This window comes from Saccopteryx bilineata, chromosome 2 (genome assembly GCF_036850765.1).
Source record: "Saccopteryx bilineata isolate mSacBil1 chromosome 2, mSacBil1_pri_phased_curated, whole genome shotgun sequence".
Classification (NCBI taxonomy): Eukaryota; Metazoa; Chordata; class Mammalia; order Chiroptera; family Emballonuridae; genus Saccopteryx; species Saccopteryx bilineata.
In genome coordinates, this window is record NC_089491.1 from 210435739 (window position 1) to 210462562 (window position 26824).

At 34.8% G+C, this 26824-nt stretch overlaps 1 protein-coding gene across 2 annotated transcripts in view; it reads left to right on the forward strand.

Annotated features, from left to right (window-relative positions):
- The window catches only part of NCAM2 (neural cell adhesion molecule 2), a 577130-nt gene that overhangs the window by 304994 nt on the left and 245312 nt on the right, over positions 1–26824 (forward strand). For both annotated transcript variants that reach the window (XM_066259097.1, XM_066259098.1), the window contains exons 2-4: positions 8865–8939; positions 11070–11276; positions 13072–13215. In XM_066259097.1, coding sequence (XP_066115194.1) covers positions 8865–8939; positions 11070–11276; positions 13072–13215 — 426 coding nt within the window. The remainder of the gene's footprint in view (positions 1–8864; positions 8940–11069; positions 11277–13071; positions 13216–26824) is intronic.

Here is a 26824-nt window from a genome sequence, read left to right on the forward strand (position 1 = left end):
AGCTGTGTTTCCGAAGGTATTTTAGGCTGCCTGCGCGCACCCCTCCCCCAATGCTTGATTGTTAGCTTGAATGGCTGGGTGAGGTGCCCCGCCCACGGAGAGAATCTCCCAAGCCTCTCCCGCTCGCCCCGCTGCTGGCGGCTGGACCGCACCAGGCACAGGATAATGGAGCCCCCTGGGTGTGTGGGCCAGTAGGGCACCCTGGGCGCGAATGGGGCGCTCAGGGCACCGGTGGCCGGCGACCCCCACTCGCAGTGTGCGGGCCGCTGGGAACGTCAGCAGTGCTCAACCGGACCGGGCGCGCGCGGCGGCTCGTGGCGGCCGCTCGCGGTGGCGGTTTGCGGGGGCTCGCGGCAGCTCGCGGTGGTGGTTTGCGGGGGTTCGCAGCAGCTCGCGGGCTCGCGGCAGCTCGCAGTCGGCCGCTCGCGGCGGCTTGCGGTTCCCAAGTATATGGGCTGACTCACCGCGGGCGCACTCCCTGGCGGCTTGAATGAGCGTCACTGCGGTAGATTCCTCCACACCCTCGTCTCTCAGATTCAAGTGATAACAGTCCTTTTGCTTTCAGTTTGTGTGGAACTCCGGAATGCTCCGAGGATAAATTTTTCTGTTTCTAGTTGATAAATTTGTTGTGATTTAGGGGAGAGCTGTCGGACGCGCTTCTCACGGCGCCATTTCCGTGACGTCACTCCGATGATTCCTGTTTTAAGCAGTTAAGTACTATTTAAACATTGTTAGAAAAAGCTATAGAGAACTCCAAAATTAGAAAAGAACTTACTAAGAAGTAAAGATATTTAAGTCATATGTGGAAGAAGAGATGAAAACAAAAAGACTAGAATAAGAGTAATCAGAAAAGCGAGCAGAGAATGTTTATGCAGCGGTCAAAGAATGGGGCAGTTAAAAAACGAAGTAGGCCCTGGCCGGTTGGCTCAGTGGTAGAGTGTTGGCCTGGTGTGCAGAAGTCCCGGGTTCGATTTCTGGCCAGGGCACATAGGAGAAGCGCCCATCTGCTTCTCCACCCCTCCCCCTCTCCTTCCTCTCTGTCTCTCTCTTCCCCTCCTGCAGCCAAGGCTCCATTGGAGAAAAGATGGCCTGGGCGCTGGGGATGGCTCCATGGCCTCTGCCTCAGGTGCTAGAATGGCTCTGATCACAACAGAGCGATGCCTTGGATGGGCAGAGCATCGCCCCCTGGTGGGCGTGCCGGGTGGATCCTGATGGGGCGCATGAGGGAGTCTGTCTGACTGCCCCCGTTTCCAGCTTCAGAAAAATACAAAAACAAACAAACAAACAAACAAACCAAAAACGAAGTAGTCAGCAGTGCCTCATTCTTGATTAAATTTTAAAGTACAAAGCTGGAAATTTTTTCTGCGTTTGAAAATTAGAATGTTGTGGATGACCTTTGGAAAAATAACTTATGGGTTGAATGAAGAGGACAAAGTAAATTGTAATGGAATAAATAATAACTGGGTAGCTAGAGAGTTCTTTCTCATTCTTTTTTATTTTTCTATCTTTCTTTCAGAAAATAATGTAATTAAGACAAGTAGGACATACCATAGTAATTCAAGAGATAAATAAGGAAAGAATGATTTTTTTTTTGTATTTTTCTGAAGCTGGAAACAGGGAGAGACAGTCAGACAGACTCCTGCATGCGCCCAACCCGGATCCACCTGGAAGGCCCACCAGGGGCGATGTTCTGCCCACCAGGGGGCGATGCTCTGCCCCTCCAGGTTGTCGCTCTGCCACGACCAGAGCCACTCTAGCACCTGGGGCAGAGGCCAAGGAGCCATCCCCAGCGTCCGGGCTATCTTTGCTCCAATGGAGCCTTGGCTGCGGGAGGGGAAGAGAGAGACAGAGAGGAAGGAGGGGGGTGGGGGTGGAGAAGCAAATGGGCACTTCTCCTATGTGCCCTGGCCAGGAATCGAACCCGGGTCCCCCGCACGCCAGGCCAACGCTCTACCGCTGAGCCAACTGGCCAGGGCAAGAATGATTTTTTTAAATAATTATTTGGTTATTTTGTTTCATTGTTTTGTTTCATTTATTATTATTTATAGCTTGACAAGAAGGGGCCGATAGAGAGAGAAGTATTAATAAGGCAGACCAGTTGCTCTTAAAAGCAAATGAGACATTTATTTTTTTAACTTTGAATAAAATGACTGAAAAGCTTTAGTGTAAATATAGAAATGATGGAAGTGGAAAGGAATTACACTAAAAAGTTCAACTTTGTCTTCTTGGTAAACTTAGGTGACACAATTTACTAAAAATAATTTTGATACAATGTTCACAGCCATCAGATTTTCTGATTTTTATGACAGACTACTTCTTTACCTTAAATGCTCCAAAAATCCCAATTTTTCTTGAACACTGTAGAAATTTCTAAAACTTAAGAACCATCTTAGGCTGTTATGCTATGTTGACATGAAAATTTAATAATCAAAAAGGTGAATAATTAAATGAATATGAACTAATTTCTCCAAAGAAAACACAGTTGTAAAATATGTTTTCAGTGAACAAAATGAGAAAATTTTTTTCTCATTCATTTTGTAAAATCAATGATTAATTTATAAGGACCTTCTTTCAATAAGAATTCTTGAGAGTTTATATAATTACTAGGTAAATGCACTAGTCTTATAATTCTCTTGATGTGGAGATCGAAGTGGGTGGCGGCAGGGTTTACTTTAAAAATCTTACAAGTCGTTGCACCAAGATAAATCAATCAGTGCTTTACTTTGTCTCTGCATGTCTATTGGAATTTTAAGTGAATATAATTCTTCTTTGTGTCAAACTCATAGTAGGCTGATTGTCAGTTTTTAAATCTCTGCAAGTGGTAAACTGGACATTTTAAATGACACTGTTAAATATTGTATCAAATTGCAAAGGGCTCATAGTCTCCTAATAGAATTTAAAAATGCCAGTAGCTTTATTATATTTGTATTCTTGTAAATGAAGAATGTCCCTTTTGGACATGTGGTCTGCAAGCTTACTTAAATTATAACTATTACTTTAAGCTTTGTTATGGTAGCAGTTATCTTTGTTAAAATGTTGCCTTGGTTCTATTTTGGAAATAATTGTCAATTGTGAAATAAGTTACAGCTTCATACCACCCTCCCAATTAGGTCTTCTCCTGAATTTTTATTTTTTTTGTGACCCTTGTTTCACTGAAGTAAAAAACTGTAAAAAACTTAACATCATTTACTTTTTCTTTTTTTACTAAAGTTTTAATTGATCACAAAGATGACTTCTATTTTAAAAGTTTTTGTTACATATACCCCTCCCTTTCCATATGCTTTGTCACCAGCCATCCTGCACCCTAAAGTAAATGCTATTCTCCTTAACTTTATTTATAAGTCATTCTGTATTCTGACTAATCTATACTAAATGTCAATTTTTGTCATCTTAATTTCTATTTATAAATAATTAATGGACAAAAGTTGATGTCTAGACATTTTACCATGAGTTTTTCCAACATCATTTTTAAAACTATTTATCCAGTGATAATATATTGCTAGAGACCTTCTACATGGTTTCTACCTCATCTATATTGATCTACTTATTATTCCCTGCATGTTTCTTGAACATTTTTGCCCCACTTAATCTAGGTTTTTCCCCTTTTTTCTGTTCTTTTATTATAATACCTATCCCACTTTTTATTTAAAGTTTTATTGTCCTCTATACAGCCTTCTTGATCATGAATCTTATGGTCATAATTGATACACATCATCTCATTTTGTCATACATCTTTATAGGTATTATTGTCTTTTCAAATAAATTATAAATCCCTTCACGTTAGGAACTATGGCTTATGGTTTTTTTATACCATAACATTTAAAGGGGCAATTTGCAAAATGCATATAATCAATAAATACTGATTTTGATAAGAAAATTTTAATTTATCTAACTCTACTTTTGAGACTGATATTGCATGCATTTCTTTGAAAATAGTTCACAGAGGACATTTATCTATCATGACTATTTTTCAGTCAGTGGATTTAAAACATTTTGTTACCTTCAGTAAGAATCATTTAAGAAGATACTGGAATTCTGACTGTCCAAAACTAACTTTAAAAAATCATAATTTATTGATTGATTTATAAAGAATGCCATCATATAATCAATAATGCCCCACATATGAAATAAATCTACATAACAGTAAACCCTTCACAGTTTTTTCCAAAATCATTATATCTATTTCAAATACATAAGAACAATAAAATATTAAAATTATATATTTTAGCATCAGCGAATGACACTGATATAATTTCAGACAGACCTTAATCCTAGAAATTTGAATTAGAAATTCTTAATATCATTTTTATAAAGTAATATCAATATTTATAAATGAATATCATATCAATATCTACATTCACCTCCAGAAATTACAGATTAATGGAACAGATATCAAATATATTATTCCTCTTCTGTTTTCTCTTAACACAGCTTTTGAACTTAGGAAATTGTTTCATTTTCCTGACATTTGGGTCCATGACAAGTCTGTTGGAGGTGGCAATGGGTCAACTATGATCCCAAGAACCTGGATTTTAAATAATAAAGCAATGATTGAGGTGTGGATCTAAATTTTAGTTTTATAGATTTTTCCTAATGTGCACACATTTTAATGTATCTGTAAAGATCAATTAGAGCAAATCTAGGCCTTGGTAATGTGAACTGTAAGAATTATGCTTATTAAGAATTATGTTATTTATAGTAAACTGGAGAATTATGTTTTCTTTATATATTTAATGCCTAAAATATGATAGCAATGTCGTCAAAATGTCCATGAAAAATATGGTCCTGGTTTGTGGGTAAATTGATAGTTTGTACTGAATGAAAAAATAACCAAGTATTTTAGTATAAATTAATTAATTTTAAGGTAAATTTTATTTAGTTACTATGAATGTTATTTATTACATCTGTTGGCAACTCAGTATAAAATTGTTCAGAACCATAATTGAATTTTAAAGTGCCTCTATCTTTTAAGTTTAGTCTTTTCTATAAACTCTTCCTTAGAAAAGCAAAACAAATATACTTCAGAGGTTAAATATGGAAATTATTTATGTGGTAATTGGCAGATATTTCTCAAAGTCTCTGATATCCTTCAATTCAGTTGACGGCAATGAAATCATTCTTAATTTTATGTTGTTAATACTCTCAATGTTCTATACCTTGTATACAATAAACTCTGGGTAACTGTTCATTATTCTCCCATGTATTTATAAATTATCAGTTTAACAGAAACAGAAGTGAGATTATCAGCCTTTACTTCTATAAATTCATAGATAAATAAGGTAGAGAACTGAATATAATTATCAACAACATGTTTTAATGTTTACTGAAAATACCTCTTTATCAAACATATTTATTTGTTGATGCCATAGATGGGGCTCTCAAAAAATGTTTTGCAAAATTACTGATATTTTAGCTTTGTTTTAAAGCTAGAATGCAGTCAGCCATATAGAGAGGTGAGAAAGGGAGAGGAAGGCAGAGGAAATAGATTAAGCAAATGCAGGGTGATAGGACTGTGAGTCAGTGGAAAAGGAGTGGGAATAATTCATCACTGTCTATAGCTGCAGAATCATTGGAAATAAATAATTGGAAATAAACTTTGAAAGTTTAAGTTTCTTTGAATTAAAATTTGTGTAGTAATTATTTATTTGGCCAGAGGAAATCTACTTTGAATTCTTTTGAGTAGGCACATTAAATTAAACTGTTTTAGAAGCATACATGCAGCACCCTGAGAAATACTTCCATGGGAAGAGAGAATGAAGAGAAGAAAGTCAGAGAAAGAAATCTAGAACTTGAAATATCACTCTCTTAGATTAAAATCAATATCTCACATTGTAATTCATGAGTACATTTTTTAGGCAGAAAGAGTCTTAAAATTAAACAAGAATGCATACAGGTGATATTTCAGAGGTTATATCTTCAAAATTTGAAAACTGATGGTGATTAGCAGTGGAATGTGAACAATTTTTGATGGAAGGGGTTCAGTTTGCACATAGAAAGTTTGAAATTAAAATATGCTAACTGTATGCTAGCTGAGCGTTGTAAGTTATAAGTTTAGATTTTTAGGAAAGTTCAGTTTGAAAATAGAGAAAAAAGGTAATTAATGCATGAAATAGAATAATGTCTTGAGAAAATAAAGAGAGGAAAGTAATGAGAAAGGAAAAAATAGTCAAAATTCCTTTTTTAAAATTTTAACTGTGTTACCTCTTTTCTGCCTCCTTCTCCTCTTTTGGTAGGTGTTGGTCAAATAATTTGTAAAATATGATTTTTATGTTTGATCGCTTATAGTTTGCATTGGGAGCTGGGCAGCGCCAGGTATGTCTATGAAATTGCAAATTACCTTCCTGCTTGGGAAGGGCTATTGTTGTGCCAATGTTTGCTGGAGGAGAGTTTTTTCTCACCAGAAAGTTTTGAAAAGAGAAGAGAAGAAGGAGAGAGAGAAGCCATGTTTTGCAGAGAGAGAGAAGGTGTGCAGATGAGGAACACCTGAGGGGCTTTGTGAGCTCTGCTGAGACTGGTGGGGCATTTGATTCTAGGAGAAGCCTCAGAAGATTCTCCTGCTTGTAGAACTGAGGGAAGTGTTTTCCCTATGTGTGTTGCTTGTCGGTCTGTGCAAGACTTTAGTAAAGGAATGGCCCACCTTTTTTTGGCTCCACTGTTCCTTTACCTTCTGCTTGAATTCAATAAGAACCTGCATGTGCACGGCTGCGATGGCCATGGCTACTGGCCATACAGTAGGTATGCCCCAAACTTCTCCAGATCATAAAACCACTGACCACTTGCCTAGAATTGTGGGTCCTCCAAGTCTCATCCACCTCTTTAGAGTCAAGCTTCTTATAAGGGAAATCTCAAATTCTTTAATTCTTGTAACTTGCCTGTGTTGATCCCATTACACGTAAACTAAGTTTATCCAGAGAATTAGTTTCTTCTCAAAAGGAAAAGTCCTCTTCTATGAATTTTCCCTGGAATTGATAGTTAATAGTGCATTATTCTCTTGATTCTTGGTTCTACTGGTTCTTCCCATTATTTCTGACTACTGTCATTTTCTTAACATATCTGAAGTATTAGACTTACCTGAACACTTGAGTCCCCCTAACATGCCAGGCACTGAGTATTCAGGGGTTGTGAATATAAGTAGGACCCAAGACTAAGAGGAAAGAACAATGCCATGTAGCCCAGCCTGAGTTTCCCAGACAGGTTTTCTGCAAAAGAAGAAATTTATCCTTTGGAGATAGAGAATAAAAGGAAATATTGTAAAGAGCTCAAACATGTTTGAAAAGCATTTCCTGATGAGTTCTTCCTTTCTCATGTGTTTGTTTGTTTGTTTTTGTTTTTTTGTTTGGTTTTTTTTTTTTTTTTTTGCATTTTTCCAAAGCTGGAAATGGGGAGGCAGTCAGACAGACTCCTGCATGCACCCGACCGGGATCCACCCGGCCCTTTCTCATGTTTTCGATTCCACCTTTTATTTCTTTAAACATTTTCAACATAGTTATGTTACATTCTTAGTCTCATCCTATTTTTTGAAATTGTATGTTCTTCTATTGATTGTTTCAAGTGACTCATTTCACAGTGCCTTCAATTGCTATTTTATTTTATAATGTCAGAATGTGCATTTAGGTTAAAAACAGCTTCATTTATAAAAATCTTGGGCAGGCTGGGCTGATGATATAGATCTTCTTAAGGAGATTGACATTTGCTTCTGTCACTTGGCTGTGAACCCTGCATGTGACACTTTTTAATTTAATTTTTCAGGTTGCATTTCACATGTTTATAGTTAAATTTCCAAACATGGGGTATGGCAGAACTGTGGTTAATCTATTTAAGGAGAAACATTTTCCCTCTACATAGGCCAAGAAAGAGCTTTCTTTGTCTTCACCTTTTGCCAGTGGGCTGATTTATTCTAACCCTTCTGATAATATAGATTAACTTTATTCTGGTCCAGTGTTACCTGGTATTCTGTAACACCCTTTTCTAGACAATCTTGGATTGCATCTCTGTGCAATCTGTTCACCTTTTGGTTATGATGATCCACAAATTTCCAGTGTTGACTTGTACTATAATTTTTAGATGTTTTTTGTTTGCTCCCTTGTAGCTCTGTTACTTTACTGAAAGCTCAGGCATGCATTTCTGAATACAAAAGATAGTGGGATTAGGGTTCAGGGAGTGGTCACACTCTCTTGTTTATCATATTATTAGAAATATGTCTTTCAATTTGTATTAAAACAATATTAATTATCTTCTAAAATTCTAGAATCTTCATCTATTTGTTCTCAATTTGAGAACAAATTTATTGAACAACTCACCTATTTTATTGCCATTGTTTTGGTTGTTTCACTTAACTGGTTTATCTTGTCAAAATCAGTGTTCACTTACCTTTCCCTATGCAATGCTCCCTCTCTTTCCAGTTTATACCTCCTTTCATAGAACTATTTTAATATGTAGTCAAATTCTAGTTAATTTATATTTTTATTGTTGTAATATAGTGTAGAATTTACTCTTTTAATCAAGGTTAAAATTCAGGGCAAAAATTTTCTCTAGCTGTTGCCTAATCAAGTAGCACATATAAACTTTACATGTAAATATAGAACAGCTGTCTGAGTACAAATTTTCTCATTTACTTGACAAACAAATGTCAAAATATTCATTTGAAGGAGTTCTGTATTTGGTCTAGTTGTGAAATATAAATACATAATAAAATGTGACATTCTGTTTGTTAGGTCATGTTTTTAAAACTTTCATTTTTTTATAGATTTTAAAAATTGGGGGAAAGTAATTTCTGCTTAAATCATGTGGTTTCTAAATCATATAATAAAATCTTAGAATTCATGTTAAAAAATTTAATTAATTGTTACTCAAATTTTTTTCAGCTCTTCTTCAAGTGACAATTTCACTTAGCAAAGTAGAGCTTAGTGTGGGTGAATCTAAATTCTTCACATGTACAGGTATGTATTACAAATATTTCCAGATTGCATGCTTTATATTTTAATTATTTAATATAACATTTTGGCAAAATTTAAGTTGTGCAAAACTCAATTCTCTAAAAATAGTATCTTGTATTATCATGGGGTTTATAATAATTAGAAAACTGTTAATTGCTATATTTTACTTAGTAAGCAATAGAATTTTATTTCTATTTTAAGTTATTAATTTTATTGTCAAAATTAATAACTAGCTTATTTATTTTGAAAATAACATATATAAGTTATACATAGTAACTTAATAAATTCAAATATTATACCTATCTAAATGATAATTTAGATGAATGTAAATATTATAACTAAACAATATTTTTAAGTATACTATGAATAAATTGGATATGGTACAATCCACTATAGTTACTCATGCTGAAAATTTTAGTATGAAAAGTGATTTAAAAGTATTTATAAATCAGTAATAAATTTTAAGATTTTTTTGACTATTAATCAAAAGTATTATATATCATTATACTTCTGGGAAATTATATGGACCTCATTTAGTTTAATCATGCACATGCAGAATTTTTCAGAAGACATTTAAATATTTAAATATCAAGTTCTAATTCATCTGTAGAACTCGCAAATGACCATTCTACTTCTCTTTAGCTCCATAATACTCATTTTATTCATAAAATCTTTATACTTAGTTCTAAAAATTATTAATTTAGTACCAAAATTATTTTCTAGAGCATATTTAAAGTGTTTCTATTTCTGCTTATATTTAACAATTCAAAACTATGTAGCTTTAATGCCAGACAGAATACAATGACCACTCAGTGAAAATCCAGAGTATACTCTTTAATAATAAAATTTGATACCGTATTATTAAGGATGAAATATCTAATTTCTATATTTTATAGACTATCAATATATTTTGTTGTGTGAGATTTTTTTTTGTAATGTTCACATTTAAAGTGATGCTTATTTACATTATTCTTTTGTGACTTCTCTGTGGTTGGGGAATTTAAAAAATACTTCCTCTAAATGAGTTATTCTATAACCATTATGGTATTATGGATCTGTTCAGAAAATAACATAACTGAGATCCATTTAAAATTTAAGCTCTCTTTCTTACTTTGCTCTGGCATGTCTAATTTGATGTAGAAAGGATATTAATTTGTTTCTAAAGCGATTTGTTGAAAAAAAAAAAAGAAGGAACAATTTTCTTCAAAGAGGTCCTGCAGATGTTAGCTAACTTTATACATTTTCCACCGATACATTCGAGTTAGTAGTGTATACTGTTTCCACAAATTATCTCTCAAGTAATTAGGTGAAATACATCCTTTTGGTGACTAAAAGCAAACACAGGAAGCTTCAGCTTTCACAAAAAGCATAATAACTTAGATTCTGAATTGGAAAACTTAAATATATGTTTACTCTTGTCAGGATTTGGTTGTAATTACCTAGCAGTATAAATATCATTCCAATGCATTCTAATTATCATATGACTAAATGGTTAACAGTTTTAGATTAAAATGATAAAAATACTGATTTCAGTTGGGAAAAGAGATTAAGTCCTCATATTAAAAATAGTCATTGGCTTTATATGGATACATATAATGACTTGGGATATTAATTTAAAATTTAGTATTATCAAAACCCAAAATTTATTTTTTATAAGATTTCCCATGAGCTCTGCTTTTCAGGGGGAAAAAAGCTCTAACTACTGACCCTAGCAAGAACTAAATAGGTAAAATCATGCTAGAAATTGTGTTTTTTTTTCATATATGTCAAGTATTATTTATATCTGACTCAATGACCAAAGCAGTTTCATAATTTACTGTTGCTATAGTCCATAGATTACTATGGTAAAGATTCAACTATCATAGTTTTAATATCATAGTGGATGTTTTCTATGGAACTTTTGGGTTTTGCTTACTCAAATGGGATTGAATCTTCAATGCTGGATAAATAAGATGAACATGTGTTCTAACATTTGTGTTTACTTTCAATTTTGTAAGATTTTCATCTTTCCAGTCATTTTCTATTTACATTTTTTTCTAAATTGCTAAAAGTTGTTACATAATAAGTGCATGCCAATGTGAAAACAAGCACTTGAAACATATTTTTTCAAACATTTCTTTTCCCTGACCGCAGCAATTGGTGAGCCTGAGAGTATAGATTGGTATAATCCTCAAGGAGAGAAGATAATTTCAACACAGAGAGTAGTGGTGCAAAAGGAGGGTGTCAGGTCACGATTAACCATCTACAATGCAAATATAGAAGATGCAGGGATATATCGTTGTCAAGCAACAGATGCCAAAGGACAGACACAAGAAGCTACAGTTGTTTTGGAAATTTACCGTAAGTCATGCTTTTATTACTTGATTGAAATTGTACTTATGTAAAAATTCAAAGTAAAATGTGTTTAATAAAAACTAACACTCACAGTGCATCTCTAAAATAGAATAAATAATAGGAAATAGTTGACCATATGGAGCCAGTTACCTTGGTTATATCATATAGATGGAAATGTTTTCATTTTCTCAGGCCATTAAGATTCTGCTGGGAAACAGAACACAGTACTTCATTTAGTGATATGAAATACCTAGAGTACTTTTTTACTCTAAAATAAAAGGTCATGATTAGAACCTGAAATTGTTTATGTGATAGCAGTGTCCAGTATAGAATGAGAATTGGGAAAGGGCCAGTAAGGGAAGTAGACAGGGAAAAGCTGAAAACTTCCCTAAACTCATCTAGTGGGCAGTGATATGTAGCCAGATACTTCAGCACACTTACACTTTATGTTATGATTTGAGATCTATTGCTTCCTACAAGCCTTTCCCTCTTCTCAGGTTTAGCAGTCATCACCTTATTTAAGAACACTGTTGACTCTCTGGGTTGAAACCAGGCTGTATCACTTATTTTATGGTCCTAAGCAGCCACCTAACCTGTCTGTCTTTAGTTTCTTCATCTATAAAATGGATATAATAAGAGTACCTACCACTTACATAGAGTTTTTTTCAAGACTGCATTCATTTATATTGCTTAAGGCCTAAGAATAATGCTTTATAATTATTATGTGATAGTTAGCATTTCTACCAGTGAAAAATTCTAAAGATTTTTGAATACTAGCTTATAAGGCATCTCTTTCTTATAACTTTGTTTCTTTATTATTCTAGGAAAAGGATTTCTTAATAAACCAATGTATCCCCCAGCATGACTTCCTCTTTGATGACCAAGGGAATTTGTTGCCACATTGTTGCACTCATTTTTCCTGATTTCCACCCCATCCCTCAATTAGCTCCTCAAGGAGAAAATATTTTTCTTTTTTATGTGACCCCTACTGAACCTATTTCACATTCAGAAAGATTTTTTCTTACTTTAAATAATGTAAGGAATAATATAAAGGAAGATCTCTGATATTTTATGTGAAGGTAAAGAAATACATTTATTTTTTCTTGGCAAGAAAACCAAGTTACTTTTGTGAACATTTCTTATTAAGCATACATATTCTGTTCATTTATTAATTGTACACATTTATTAGGTGCCTATGATATTGGGTATCTACTCTGTGGCAGACAATATTTTAATTGTAATTTAAATTGTAATTTAATAGACACTCAGTAATGACTAAAACAAGAAATGTCACTGGCTACTTGGTGCTGATATTTTAGTGATGAATCAAACAATGAGTAAGCTTTGAAAAATAGGTAGAAGCTAGCTCCCCATTCTATGGAATTCTATAGTAAAGAAATTAAGTAGTGTGGAGACACAGAGAGAGTTGCAGTGGGAAGGGAGACGGCTATTTTATCTTTGGAGGTCAAGTAGAAATCTGAAGGAATTTAGAGAGAGCAAATGCCAAAATGTGAGAACAAACCTGGACCGTTGAAGGAATTGAAAAGATGACAATTTAAATGGAGTACAGAGCACAGGAAGAGAGGGGAGAAATGGGATCAAAGTTGTGGAGGCATAGCAAGCACTTCAGACTTTCTTCTCAATGATGGGGGAAGTTACCAGTAAGAGGAATTATATTATCTGGTTTAAGATTTTAAAGGATTTACATTTAACTAATTATTTAATTATAGCATCAGTCAACAGATTATTGAAAGAAGTAAGCAATAATACTTTTATGATTTATTTTATTTTCTTGATACAGAAAAACTCACCTTCAGAGAAGTGGTATCGCCTCAAGAATTCAAACAAGGAGAGGATGCGGAAGTGGTTTGCCACGTTAGCAGCTCACCTGCACCTGTTGTCAGCTGGTTGTATCATAATGAGGAAGTCACTGCTATTTCCGACAGTTAGTATTTTGGTAACATCCTAAGTTATATGTTCTAATAATATTGTAATTTTTTAATGGACTGAATCTACCTGACCAAATATAGAAATTGAAATTTTGACTGTAATCATTAGATGACTATTTTGAGAACCTTAAAGCTGTAAATCAGGAAATGGCAAACTATAGACCCAGGAAAAGTTCAGCCCCTTGCTGTTTTTTGTAAGGTGTTTATGAGAATACAGGCATGAGGAATCTCTGCATATTGCATGTGGCTGTTTTAGGGACAGGATTGAGCAGCTGTGACAGATGGTTTGGCCTATAAATCCTATAGTAGTTATCATTGGGGATTTACAGAAAAAGGTTACAGGCCCTTGCTTTATCCAATAAAAATATTACATATACATACAAGGATACTAAGTAAATGAAGTAATTAATCTGAATGCATTGGCCTGACCTGTGGTGGCACAGTGGGATAAAGCGTTGACCTGAAACACTGAGGTTGCCAGTTCGAAACCTTGGGCTTTCCTGGTCAAGGCACATATGGGAGTTGATGCTTCCTGTTCCTCCCCCTTCTCTCTCTCTCTCTCTCTCTCTCTCTCTAAAAATCAATAAATAAAATATTTTTTAAAAATGAATGCATGCAAATTCTATGTATTATAATTCAAACATGATTTTATGGGCTCACTCTCTGTAAATATAAAATAATATCTATATGAATCCTGTTTATTATTCTGACACTGTTTTTTCAAAGACACCTACATATTCTAAATATTGTGGTAAGATACAGATGGATAATAGATAGAAAAGTGCATTCTTCAAATGGTCTTTATGGTTTTGATTCCAGCTGAGCTAAAAATCCAGAATAATATGACAGCTTATATTGAAAGTATAATTTGCTTACATTGTGCTACTTTACCATTGTGCCTCGGGAGCATTTTCAATTTAGAATATGTTTCAATGCACCCACATTTCAGAGAGGTACATGATAACTGAATCCTTTAAAATACTTTCCATCTTGGATGATTCCGTTTTATGTTTCTTAGAGATGAAACTTTTACAGCATAAAGGAAAGAAAGCAGAGTAGTTATTTTTAAAAATAAACAGAGAATGTATTATAATTATATTTAATAGTCAATTCTTTTTAATTTGGAGATTTTTTTATTTGATATTTTCAAAGCTTGTCATTATTGAGTAAAACCTATAATAAGTTAGTGAAAAATAATATTTTATTTCCTCTTATTTTCTTTCAGGAAAACTGCTTTGGATTTTATTAACTAATTGCATGAACAAATTATGCAATATATTTTCAGCTTTTTGCCTCTTAATAATAACAAAAAGACACTTCTTTTATGGGAATTAAATGACAATGTCTAAACATTTCAGATTGCCTAATTTTGGCTTCAAGTGTATATCTGGTTTATTGTAAACCTTAATTATAAGAAGGATTTGAAATAAATTATAGTTTGTTAAAAGATGCATAGAACAAAAGCCTCAAAGCAGTGATTGACAGTCAACTGCAATGATACAGAAGTGAGGCCTCCAGGCTGCAGTGTATACATATTCCCCTAGTACCTGGCCAGGATGGAATGATGTGAAGATGCAGTTCCATTATGGCTCTATGCTTTATTTGGTCCTAAAACTTAAGATAGCTTTTCTAACTGCTCTGTACCTAATTCAGATTCTTCATTTGTAAACTAAGTATTATATCCATTTTTTTAAAAAAGTGGTTGAGAATTTTAAATAATACATTAGGAAAATAATTGTTAAATGAATGTATGCCTGTCAATTCTCAGTTTCTCAATAAATCACATTTTTTTCTCTTATTCCTTCCTATTGAGGTTTTAAATCTTGGGAATCAATCCTTTTTTTATTTTATAACGAAAAACAGAGAGAGGGTCAGATAGAGACAGACAGACAGGAAGGGAAAGAGATGAGAAGAACCAATTCTTTGTTTCAGCACCTCAGTTGTTTATCGCATGCTTTCTCATATGTGCCTTGATGGGTTTGGGGGGCTACAGCAGAGCGAGTGATTCCTTGCTCAAGCCAGTGACCTTGAGTTCAGCCAGTGATGTTTGAGCTCAAGCCAGCAACCATGGGGTCATGTCTGTGATCCCATGCTCAAGCCAGAGACCCCGTGCTCAAGCTGGTGAGCCTGTGCTTAGGCCAGCAACGTTGGGGTTTCAAACTAAGATCCCATGCTCTATCTACTGTGCCATCACAGCCTAGTCAGGTGAGAATTGGTCTTAACAAAATTATATGCATTTTGATTATATCTAGAATTAAAAAAACTAATATGAGGAGAGTGATTAGACTAGATTTAAACTTGAAATGTAACTGAGTTGCATGGTAGGCAAAATCTTTTTTTTAATGAAAAAGAACACCATTTTTCTTTTATTCTAGGATTTAAAGGATGTAGATAAGGAAGGACATACTTTTTTAGCCTTTTAATATTGGAAGAACTTAACACATAGTTCATTATCCAACAATTTGTATGTTCATAGTAGATTTACAAGGTGTAATATTCTCCATCTAATTATACCTTACATGGTGTCTTATCTTTTTTTTTTTTTTTAAGAATCTGGAATAAGATTAGACTCATAACTAAAAAAGGAACATGTATGGGAATTTAGAATAATGTAGTGTTCTCAGGTAAATTTTTGAAGGCTTTGTGTGGTATAGGAGTCAAGTTTTGGTCTAGATGAAATAATGAAGACTTGGAAATGGCCATCTTATTAGGCATGTTTTAGGTAGCAGTTGTGTGGCAGATATTTAAAGTTAAAATTCCAACAGAACATTTGAGGTGAAGTTTTCCATGTGGATTGTTGGTAGGAGATCAAATGCTAAAGAACCCAAGCAATTAGGGACTAAAGGTGACACTTTGTTATAAAAGGTTCTTGACATTCATTGTCACCCTGATGAGGTAGTGAAATTAGATTATCTGGTTTTAAAGGATCTAGATTTAACTAATTATTTTATTACAGCATCAACCAACACAGATTTCAGAACATGTTATTGAGGGAAATAGGCAATAATACTTTTATGCTTTGTTTTACTTTTGATAAAGAGGAACTGGGCTACTGAAGATACCTATTCAGTCACAGCCAGTTTGAAAGTTATCTCTGAAACTTCCTAAATGGTTTGATCATTTCCTAGCAAAATACCCGTTTTGCATTGTAAACTATGGATAAAATTGTATTATTCAATACGAATTTCATGTGATCTAATTCCAGTATAAGATTCATTCACCTGTTACTGAACACCTACTATTAATATATTTATGAACCTGGTATGCTAAATGGTGGTTATGCATGGTCAACAAAGTAAACAAGTTTCCTTTCTTCAAAATACGAATAGTTGATGGAAAAAATAAACAGGTAAATCAGTGAAAACACAATATGCTGATGTCTCTGATAAGGAAAGTGCAGGAATAGAGGATAAAAAGAACAAACACCTAAGCTAATTAAAGCACCAAATGGTGTCCAAAATGCCTGCTGAAGAGAGAAGTGACCATTAAATATGAAAAGGAAATAGCCAGGTGAAGTGTGGTGAGAGAACACCATATATAGTTGCCCTGAGGTGAAAACAGCATGAATGGTACTTTTTGGAAACTGGAATAAGTTTGTTATAACTAGAATTTATGAATAAGTACAACTAGAATACTTATTCTAATAAAGATATGGTATGATTTATTAATAAAGAACTAATAAGAAAGGATGTTGGAAATGAAGGTTGTGTCCAGTCAACACAGCCTTGACATATCGGCTAAGGCATTTGGAATTTATCCAAAGGGGACATCTTCTGAAGGATTTAAACCAAGGAAATGACATGACCTGACATATATTTTAGGAGATTATTAGTGCCCTGTGATGAAAATGAATTGGATGGCATCAAAGCAAAACTCTAGGTACCGAGAACAATTCAAATCCTAAATGAAGTAACTGCTGAGGTAGAAAGATACTTAGACTAAGGAATGATAAAGGGAGGGCTGATGGGACATGGATTTGATTGGGTATGCAGACTGTGGGAGCTGGAGAAGTCAAAGTTGATGTAAGAAATAGCCCTTGGGCAAATAGTTTTGTAACTTACAATATTTACCTTAGACAATTAATTCAGTGTAATACATTTGAAGACAGAGGTGGAGAGTACCATAGGAGAAATTGCAGGTGAAGCAAGTGAGTTAAACATGCTGAGATTGAAGCACTTAACAACCCTTCTCAGTAAATGCATTAGATAGAATGTTAAACAGTTCTGGCATTCTTGTTCTGGTCTGGTCTGAAGAAAAATTTTGTCTCAAAATATAGATGGTGATTGAGCTCATACAAGTAGATGACACAAACCATCCGTGGCTGTGGAATGAAAAGATTTAGTAAAGAATTTGCTTAAAGAAGCATAACCAGATACCTTATTAAGTATTACCTCTTTTATTTTTCTTACAGCAATAATGAAAACAAGGGTTTTTCTATAATTGAGAAAGATAGGTGCTTCCCCCTACTTATTTTCTAACAGTTAAATATGTCTACAATCCATAGTTAATGTGTGATTGATTGAAGCATTGCTTTCTTCAAATATTTCTGCGAACACATTAATGATCTGCTTTGCTTTGATAGTTTAGCAGCATCATTGCATGGACCTTACACAAATATTTAGAAGTTGACATTCAAATTTCTTGTAATGTGTTTAAAGTATGGAAAGATTTTATATAATTAAACTTATAGAATGGTATGTATTCAGATTTAGGAGGCGATTACTAGTTTTCTAAAGTTCTAAGTTTTCTCTCAGACAGTAGAAATGATATATACAAGGCTATTGGAAATCAATTCTGCAGTTGGAAGAAACATGGCTTTATTTCCACCAAAATATTTATTATGTAGATTCTAATTCACCGTTCTTCACTGTTTATATCAAGTGTTACTGTCATCATTAAAATAATGCTTCCCCTTACTATTTCCTTAAAGTATAACCATTAATGAGCATTATACATAGTTAAAGGATGATACATATTTTAATAAGTTAGAATATATACTATTACAATGATCTAGGTATGATTAGGTGCATCTCTTTCTAAATTTGAACTTTTTAATAAACTTATAGTTGCTTCTTAGTTTAACATCCAGCCACATGCTTGAATCAAGGATCTTTTAGTTGACTTTGAAATAATATAAATTTTTAGGATTTCTAAATTACCCCAGGACTTACTGTGAATTACACTTTAAAATTTCTTGCATATTGCTTTTCTTTCTCATCAGTATTTCTTTTTGGTGAGAAAATTTATCACAGGAAAGCATCTTCATAAACTTTTTATTCTCTCTTCTTAGGTTCAAACTGAAGACAAAATAATCACTAAGATTAACTCTATCTATACATCCTGGCCTGAAAATCTTTTGTCTGTAGATTTGTATTCAGTATTTTTTCTCTGAGAGAAACTCTGAATCTACACATTTTCATTCTTTTTTTTTTTTTTTTTTTCTGAAGCTAGAAATGGGGAGAGACAGTCAGACAGACTCCCGCATGCGCCTGACCGGGATCCACTGGGCAGGCCCACCAGGGGGCGACGCTCAGCCCACCAGGGGGTGATGCTCTACCCCTCTGGGGCATCGCTCTGTCATGACCAGAGCCACTCTAGCGCCTGGGGCAGAAGCCAAGGAGCCATCCCCAGCGCCCGGGCCATCTTTGCTCCAATGGAGCCTTGCTGCGGGAGGGGAAGAAAGAGACAGAGAGGAAGGAGAGGGGGAGGGGTGGAGAAGCAGATGGGCGCTTCCTCTGTGTGCCCTGGCCGGGAATCGAACCCAAGACTTCTGCATGCCAGGCTGATGCTCTACCACTGAGCCAACCTGCCAGGGCCCATTTTCATTCTTTATTAATTAGCTTTTTCTTAACTGTTCCAATGACCTCCTCTAGTCTGATCACTGCCCAATTTGTAATTCTATCCCAAACTTGTCCCCTTGCACCAGTGATTTGCTATGACAAGTGAACCCCAAATCTGAATTGAGTCATAAATTGCCTAATATCATAAATGCTATTTCTCACTAATGTGCCATCCAAGTGGCAATAGGAGTACATTTGCTAATGCAGCCATTCAGCAATTCAGGGCCGAAAGATGCTCTAGCTTTTTCTCATGTGGCTTTCATGTTTGCCCTCATTTCTTTCTCAGGCCTGCAGGTAAGGGAAGAACAGTCACCACTGGAACAATTCCTTTTTTTTATTTTTATTTTTTTATTTTTTATTTTTTATGATATTAATTTGTGTTTACATAGATTCAAGTGTCCCACTGAATATATTTCTGCCCACCCCCTTATTCCCCTCAGGCCCCGCCATGCCCCCAATGCCTTCCCCCCTTCCCTCCAGGATTTGCTGTCCTGTTTTCTATAATGCTTGTGTTATGTGTATATAATTTCATTAATCTCTTTCCCTGACTGCATTCCCTCTGGTCCCTTTGATCCCACCTCTGCCTCTGTTCCGTTGCTCAGTTCACATTGTTCATTGAATTCCTCAAATGAGTGAAGTCATATGATATTTTTCTTTCTCTGCCTGGCTTATTTCACTTAACATAACAGTTTCCAGGTCCATCCATGTTGTCACGAAAGGTAAGATTTCCTTCTTCCTCACAGCCGCATAGTATTCCATTGTGTATATGTACCACTGCTTTTTAATATACTTGTCCACTGATGGACACTTGGGCTGGTTCCAGATCTTCACTATTTTAAACAATGCTGCAATAAGCATGGGGGTGCATTTCTTCCTTTGAATCAGTGATTTGATATTCATAGAATATACTCCTAAAAGTGGGATAGCTGAGTCAAAGGGCAGTTCCATTTTTAATTTTTTTTTACTTTTATTTTATTTTACTTTTTTATAATAATTTTATTTTTTTAATGGGGTGACATCAATAAATCAGGATATATATATTTAAAGATAACAGGTCCACGTTATCTTATCTTTCAATTATGTTGCATACCCATCACCCAAAGTCAGATTGTCCTCTGTCATCTTCTATCTAGTTTTCTTTGTGCCCCTCCCCCTCCCCCTTTCCCTCTCCCATCCCCCCTCCCCCCATAACCACCACACTCTTATCAATGTCTCTTAGTTTCACTTTTATGTCCCACCTATGTATGGAATAATGCAGTTCCTGGTTTTTTCTGATTTACTTATTTCACTTCGTATAATGTTATCAAGATCCCAACATTTTGCTGAAAATGATCTGATGTCATCATTTCTTATGGCTGAGTAGTATTCCATAGTGTATATGTGCCACATCTTCTTTATCCAGTCTTCTATTGACGGGCTTTTTGGTTGTTTCCATGTCCTGGCCACTGTGAACAATGCTGCAATAAACATGGGGCTGCATGTGTCTTTACGTATCAATGTTTCTGAGTTTTGGGGGTATATACCCAGTAGAGGGATTGCTGGGTCATAAGGTAGTTCTATTTTCCGTTTTTTGAGGAAACACCATACTTTCTTCCATAATGGTTGTACTACTTTACATTCCCACCAACAGTGTATGAGGGTTCCTTTTTCTCCACAGCCTCTCCAACATTTGGTATTACCTGTCTTGTTATTAATAGCTAATCTAACAGGTGTAAGGTGGTATCTCCTTGCAGTTTTGATTTGCCTTTCTCTAATAGCTAATGAAGATGAGCATCTTTTCATATATCTGTTGGCCATTTGTATTTCTTCCTGGGAGGATTGTCTGTTCATGTCCTCTTCCCATTTTTTTATTGGATTGTTTGTTTGTTTGTTGTTGAGTTTTATGAGTTCTTTGTATATTTTGGATATTAGGCCCTTATCTGAGCTGTTGTTTGAAAATATCATTTCCCATTTAGTTGGCTGTCTGTTTATTTTGTTATCAGTTTCTCTTGCTGAGCAAAAACTTCTTAGTCTGATGTAGTCCCATTCATTAATTTTTGCCTTCACTTCTCTTGCCATTGGAGTCAAATTCATAAAATGCTCTTTAAAACCCAGGTCCATGAGTTGAGTACCTATGTCTTCTTCTATGTACTTAATTGTTTCAGGTCTTATGTTTAGATCTTTGATCCATTTTGAGTTAATTTTTGTACAGGGGGAGAGACTATAATCCAGTTACATTCTTTTGCATGTGGCTTTCCAGTTTTCCCAGCACCATTTATTGAAGAGGCTTTCTTTTCTCCATTTTGTGTTGTTGGCCCCTTTATCAAAAATTATTTGACTATATATATATGTGGTTTTATTTCTGGGCTTTCTATTCTGTTCCATTGGTCTGAGTGTCTATTTTTCTGCCAATACCATGCTGTATTGATTGTCATGGCCCTATAATATAGTTTGAAGTCAGGTATTGTAATGCCCCAGCTTCATTCTTTTTCCTTAGGATTCCTTTGGCTATTCGGGTTCTTTTATAGTTTCATAAAAATCTGACGATTTTTTGCTCTATTTCTTTAAAAAATGTCATAGGAATTTTGATGGGAATTGCATTAAATTTGTATATTGCTTTGGGTAATATGGCCATTTTGATTATATTTATTCTTCCTAACCAAGAACAAGAAATATTCTTCCATCTCATTATATCTTTTTTGATTTCTCTTAACAATGGTTTATAGTTTTCATTATATAAGTCCTTTACATTCTTTGTTATGTTTATTCCTAAGTATTTTATTTTTTTTTGTTGCTATTGTGAAAGGGATTATTCTTTTGAGTTCATTCCCAGTTGTTTCATTGTTGGCATATAGAAAGGCTGTTGACTTCTGTATGTTAATTTTGTATCCTGCGACCTTACTGTATTGGCTTATTGTTTCTAGTAGTCTTTTTGTGGATTCTTTGGGGTTTTCTATGTATAGGATCATATCATCTGCAAAAAGTGATACATTTACTTCTTCTTTTCCAATATGGATGCCTTTATTTCTTTGTCTTGTCTGATTGCTCTGGCTAGAACCTCTAGTACCACATTAAATAAGAGTGGAGAGAGTGGACAACCCGTCTTTTTCCTGATTTAAGGGGGAAAGCTTTCAGTTTTGTTCCATTTAATATGATGTTAGCTGATGGTTTATCATATATGGCCTTTATCATGTTGAGATATTTTCCTTCTATACCCATTTTGTTGAGAGTCTTAAACATAAAATTGTGTTGTATTTTATCGAAAGCCTTTTCTGTGTCTACTGATAAAATCATGTGGTTTTTGTTCTTTGTTTTTTGATATGGTGTATTACGTTAACCGTTTTACATATGTTGGACCTTCCTTGAGATTCTGGGATGAATCCCACTTGATCATGATATATTATTTTTTTAATATGTTGTTCTATTTGATTTGCTAGTATTTTGTTTAGTATTTTAGCATCTGTATTCATTAGAGATATTGGTCTGTAGTTTTCTTTTTTTGTGCCATCCTTGCCTGGTTTTGGAATGAGGGTTATGTTGGCCTCATAAAATGTGTTTGGAAGTATTGCTTCTTCTTCAATTTTTTGGAAGACTTTGAGTAGAATAGGAACCAAGTCTTCTTTGAATGTTTGATAAAATTCGCTGGTATAGCCGTCAGGGCCTGGACTTTTATTTTTGGGGAGGTTTTTAATGGTTTTGTCTATTTCTTCTCTACTAATAGGTCTGTTTAGGCTTTCTGCTTCTTCTTAACTCAGTCTAGGAAGGTTGTATTGTTCTAGGAATTTATCCATTTCTTCTAGGTTGTTGAATTTAGTAGCATAAAGTTTTTCATAGTATTCTACAATAATTCTTTGTATATCTACAGTGTCTGTGGTGATTTCTCCTCTTTCATTTTGGATTTTGTTTATGAGTTCTTTCTCTTTTTTCCTTGGTAAGTCTTGCCTTGGGTTTGTCAATTTTGTTGATCTTTTCAAAGAACCAGATCCTTGTTCTATCAATTTTTTTCTATAGTTTTTCTGTTCTCTATTTCATTTATTTCTGCTCTGATTTTTATTATCTCCTTTCTTAGGCTGGTTTTGGGTTTTCTTTGTTCTTCTTTTTCTAGTTCTTTAAGGTGTGAAGTTAAGTGGTTCACTTGGGCTCTCTCTTGTTTGTTCATATGTGCCTGAAGTGATATGAACTTGCCTCTTATCACTGCTTTTGCTGCATCCCATAGATTCTGATATGTCGTATTGTCATTTTCATTATTCTGTATATATCTTTTGATCTCTGCACTTATTTCTTCTTTGACCCATTCATTTTTTAAAAGTATGGCGATTAGTTTCCACATTTTCATGGGATTTTTTTCCACTTTTTTTGCAGTTGAGTTCTAGTTTCAAGGCTTTATGATCAGAAAATATGCTTGGAACAACTTCGATTTTTCTGAATTTGCTGATGTTGTTTTTGTGATCCAACATATGGTCAATTCTTGAGAATGATCCATGTACACTGGAGAAAAATATATACTCGGTCTCTTTGGGGTGAAATATCTTGTAGATGTCTATCATACCCAGGTGCTCTAGTGTTTTGTTTAAGGCCACTATATCTTTGTTGATTCTTTGGTTGGATTACCGATCTGGAGCCTTAAGCAGTGTATTGAGGTCTCCAAGTATTATTGTATTTTTGTCAGTTTTTGTTTTAAGGTTAATAAGTACCTGTCTTATATATTTTGGTGCTCCTTGGTTTGGTGCATATATATTAAGAATTGTTATGTCTTCTTGATTCAGTGTCCCCTTAGCCATTATGAAATGGCCATTTTTTTCTCTGAGTACTTTTCCTGTCTTGTAGTCAGCATTATCAGATATGAGTATTGCTCCGCCTGCTTTTTTTGGATGTTATTTGCTTGGAGTATTGTTTTCTAGCCTTTCACTTTGAATTTGTTTTTATCCTTGTTACTTAGATGAGTTTCCTGTAGGCAGCATACAGTTGGATTTTGTTTTTTAATCCATACTGCTACTCTGTGTCTTTTTATTGGTGAGTTTAATCCGTTTACATTTAGTGTAATTATTGACACTTGTGAGTTCCCTATTGCCATTTTATAGATTGCTTTCTGTTAGTTTTGTGTCTTGTTTGATCCTTCTCTTTTGGTTTTTTATCTTTTGTTTTTATTTGGTTGTATTCCATACATCGTTCCTCTGTTGCTATCTTTATTATCTCATGTGCTTCTGTGGTGGTTTTTTCAATGGTGGTTACCTTTAAGTAATGGAAAGGGTTCCTACCCTGTTCATTGTAGTGCACTATTTTGTGAGTACTTTTGCACTCCATCGTCCTTTGCTACTGTTAATCTCCATTCTCTCTCCCCTTTCTTTTTGTTGTTGTCACAGTTTAAATTTGGTTTTATTGTGTTCTTCTTGGAGCTTTTACTTCTGGCTTTATTTTTTTTTGTTCTTTGTATCTGATTGGAGAACCCCCTTTAGTAATTCCTGGAGTGGGGGTTTTCTGATGATAAATTCACTCATCTTTTCTGGAGCTGTGAACGTTTTTATTTCTCCTTCATATTTGAAGGATAGCTTTGATGGGTATAGTATTCGTGGCTGAAAGTTCCTCTCTTTCAGGACTTAAAATATTGGGGTCCACTCTCTTCTAGCTTGTAGAGTTTCTGCTGAGAAATCTGATGATAATCTAATGGGCCTTTCTTTATATGTTGTATTCTTCTTTTCCCTGGCTGCCCTGAGAATTTTTTCTTTGCCATTGGTTTGTGCCAATTTCATTATGATGTGCCTTGGAGTAGGTTTGTTGAGGTTAAGAAAACTCGGAGTTCTGTTTGCTTCATAAATTTGAGGCTTTAGTTCTTTCCACAGGCTTGGGAAGTTCTCATCTATTATTTGTTTGAGTATGTTCTCCATTCCATTTTCTCTCTCTTCTCCCTCTGATATACCTATTATTCTTATGTTATTCTTTCTGATGGAGTCAGATAATTCTTGTAGGGCTATCACATTTTTTTTTTAAATTTTTGAGTCTCTTTCTTCTTCTCTCTGTTGTGCCTCAAGTTGCTTGTCTTCTATTTCACTAATCCTCTGTTCTATCTGGCCTGTTCTATTAGCTAAGCTTGTTACCTCATTTTTCAGCTTATGAATTGAGTTTTTCATCTCTGTTTGATTTGTTTTTATAGTTTCAATTTATTTGGAAATATATTCTTTGTGTTCATTGAGTTGTTTTCTGAGCTCCCTAAATTGCCTTTCTATGTTTTCTTGTATATCTCTGAGTATTTTTAGGATTTCTATCTTGAATTCTCTGTCATTTAGCTCCAAGGTTTCCAATATCTTAAATTTTTTCTCCATAGATTTTTCCTCATCTCTCTGTGTTACCTCTCTTTCTTTTGCATCCATGATATTCAATTTTCTCTTCCTTAATGGCATCTGAGGGTGGTTTTGTTGATAGTATTAATGATATTTAATAAAGAATACAAAGTTAAAAAAATAAAAAATTGAAAAAAGTTGTTTTATTTAAAAATTAATAATGAAATAAAGAAAAATAAAATAAAATAAAAATTAAAAAAATAAGGAAATTATTCCCCCCTACTTTTTTCCTCTCCTCTCCTCTCCCCTTTTTCTTGAGAAAGTCTTGTGGTGAACTGTGAATTATATTGTATTAAATAAAACAAACAATGCCTGTAATGGAGGGCCTGAATTGGGGAAAAGTAATAAATGGGCAAAAAAATAATAAAAATAAAATTTAAAAAGGGGGGGTATGGACCCACAAAAAGCAAATAAGGAAAAAATTTGGATCAATAATAAAATGATTTGCGTTTAGGTGTTGGTTGACTGAGAGTTATGATGAGAGGAATAAGAGGGACACAGGAAAATGGGGGAACAAATTAAAAAATTATTATTGTATTTAGTGGAACAAGAGCTTGATAAAATGGAGAGCCAGGGATGGGAACACTGCTAGTGAGTTTAAAAGGTGAAGTAAAAACCCCCCAAAATGCCACAAACATAAGTGGCATAATTTGTTTGTTATTGAGGTTTGAATGAGAGGAGACGTAAAGTTGAAAGGAAGAAACTAATATAGAGGGAGAAAAGAAAGAGAGAGAGAGAGAGAGAAAAAAGAGGGAACTACTAAAAATGAAAAAAGAAAAAAGAGGAGAGAGAGAGAGAGTTAAGGGTTTTGGAGTGCAACCCTCATAGAGATAAAGAAAAGATAATGGGAGATGTAACACTTATGGGTAGTGTATTTCAAGGAGAGGAGAGAGAAAGACCAGTAGAGAGTTAAACGACCAAATTGGAGGAGGAAAAAAAAAAATCAAGGATGAAGATAAGAGAAACAAATGAACAAATATAATAAAATGGGATAGGTTATAAAGTCTGCGGATTATTCTTGATTTTGAGAGGTTATCTTCTTGCTTTTTCTTTTCTCTCCCTCTTCCTGGCCGGTGACTCTGTACCCTGGGTTCTGCCCCTTTGGCACGCTCAGGTAGAGGTTTGCAGTTGATAAGTCTCTATGGCGATGTCATGTATTGTGCTTTAGTCACGTTGGCAGTTGAGGCTCATTAGCATTTATAGGCTCCGACAGTGAGAGAGTCCGTGTTCCTGGAGCCTCTCTCCCAGTCTTTCCTTCCTCAAGTAGCCTGATAATCCAGCTATGGGGTTGCTGCTGCCTCTGCCTGGATAGTAAGAGGCTCAAAGAGCTGGCCACTCCCCACTCTATTCCCACTCAGCACAGGGCTCTGGGTAAGGCTCAGTCAGTCAGAGCGGCTAGCATAATCAGCCGGGGCTTTTGCCCACTCAAAGACCTCTGGCTCAGCCAC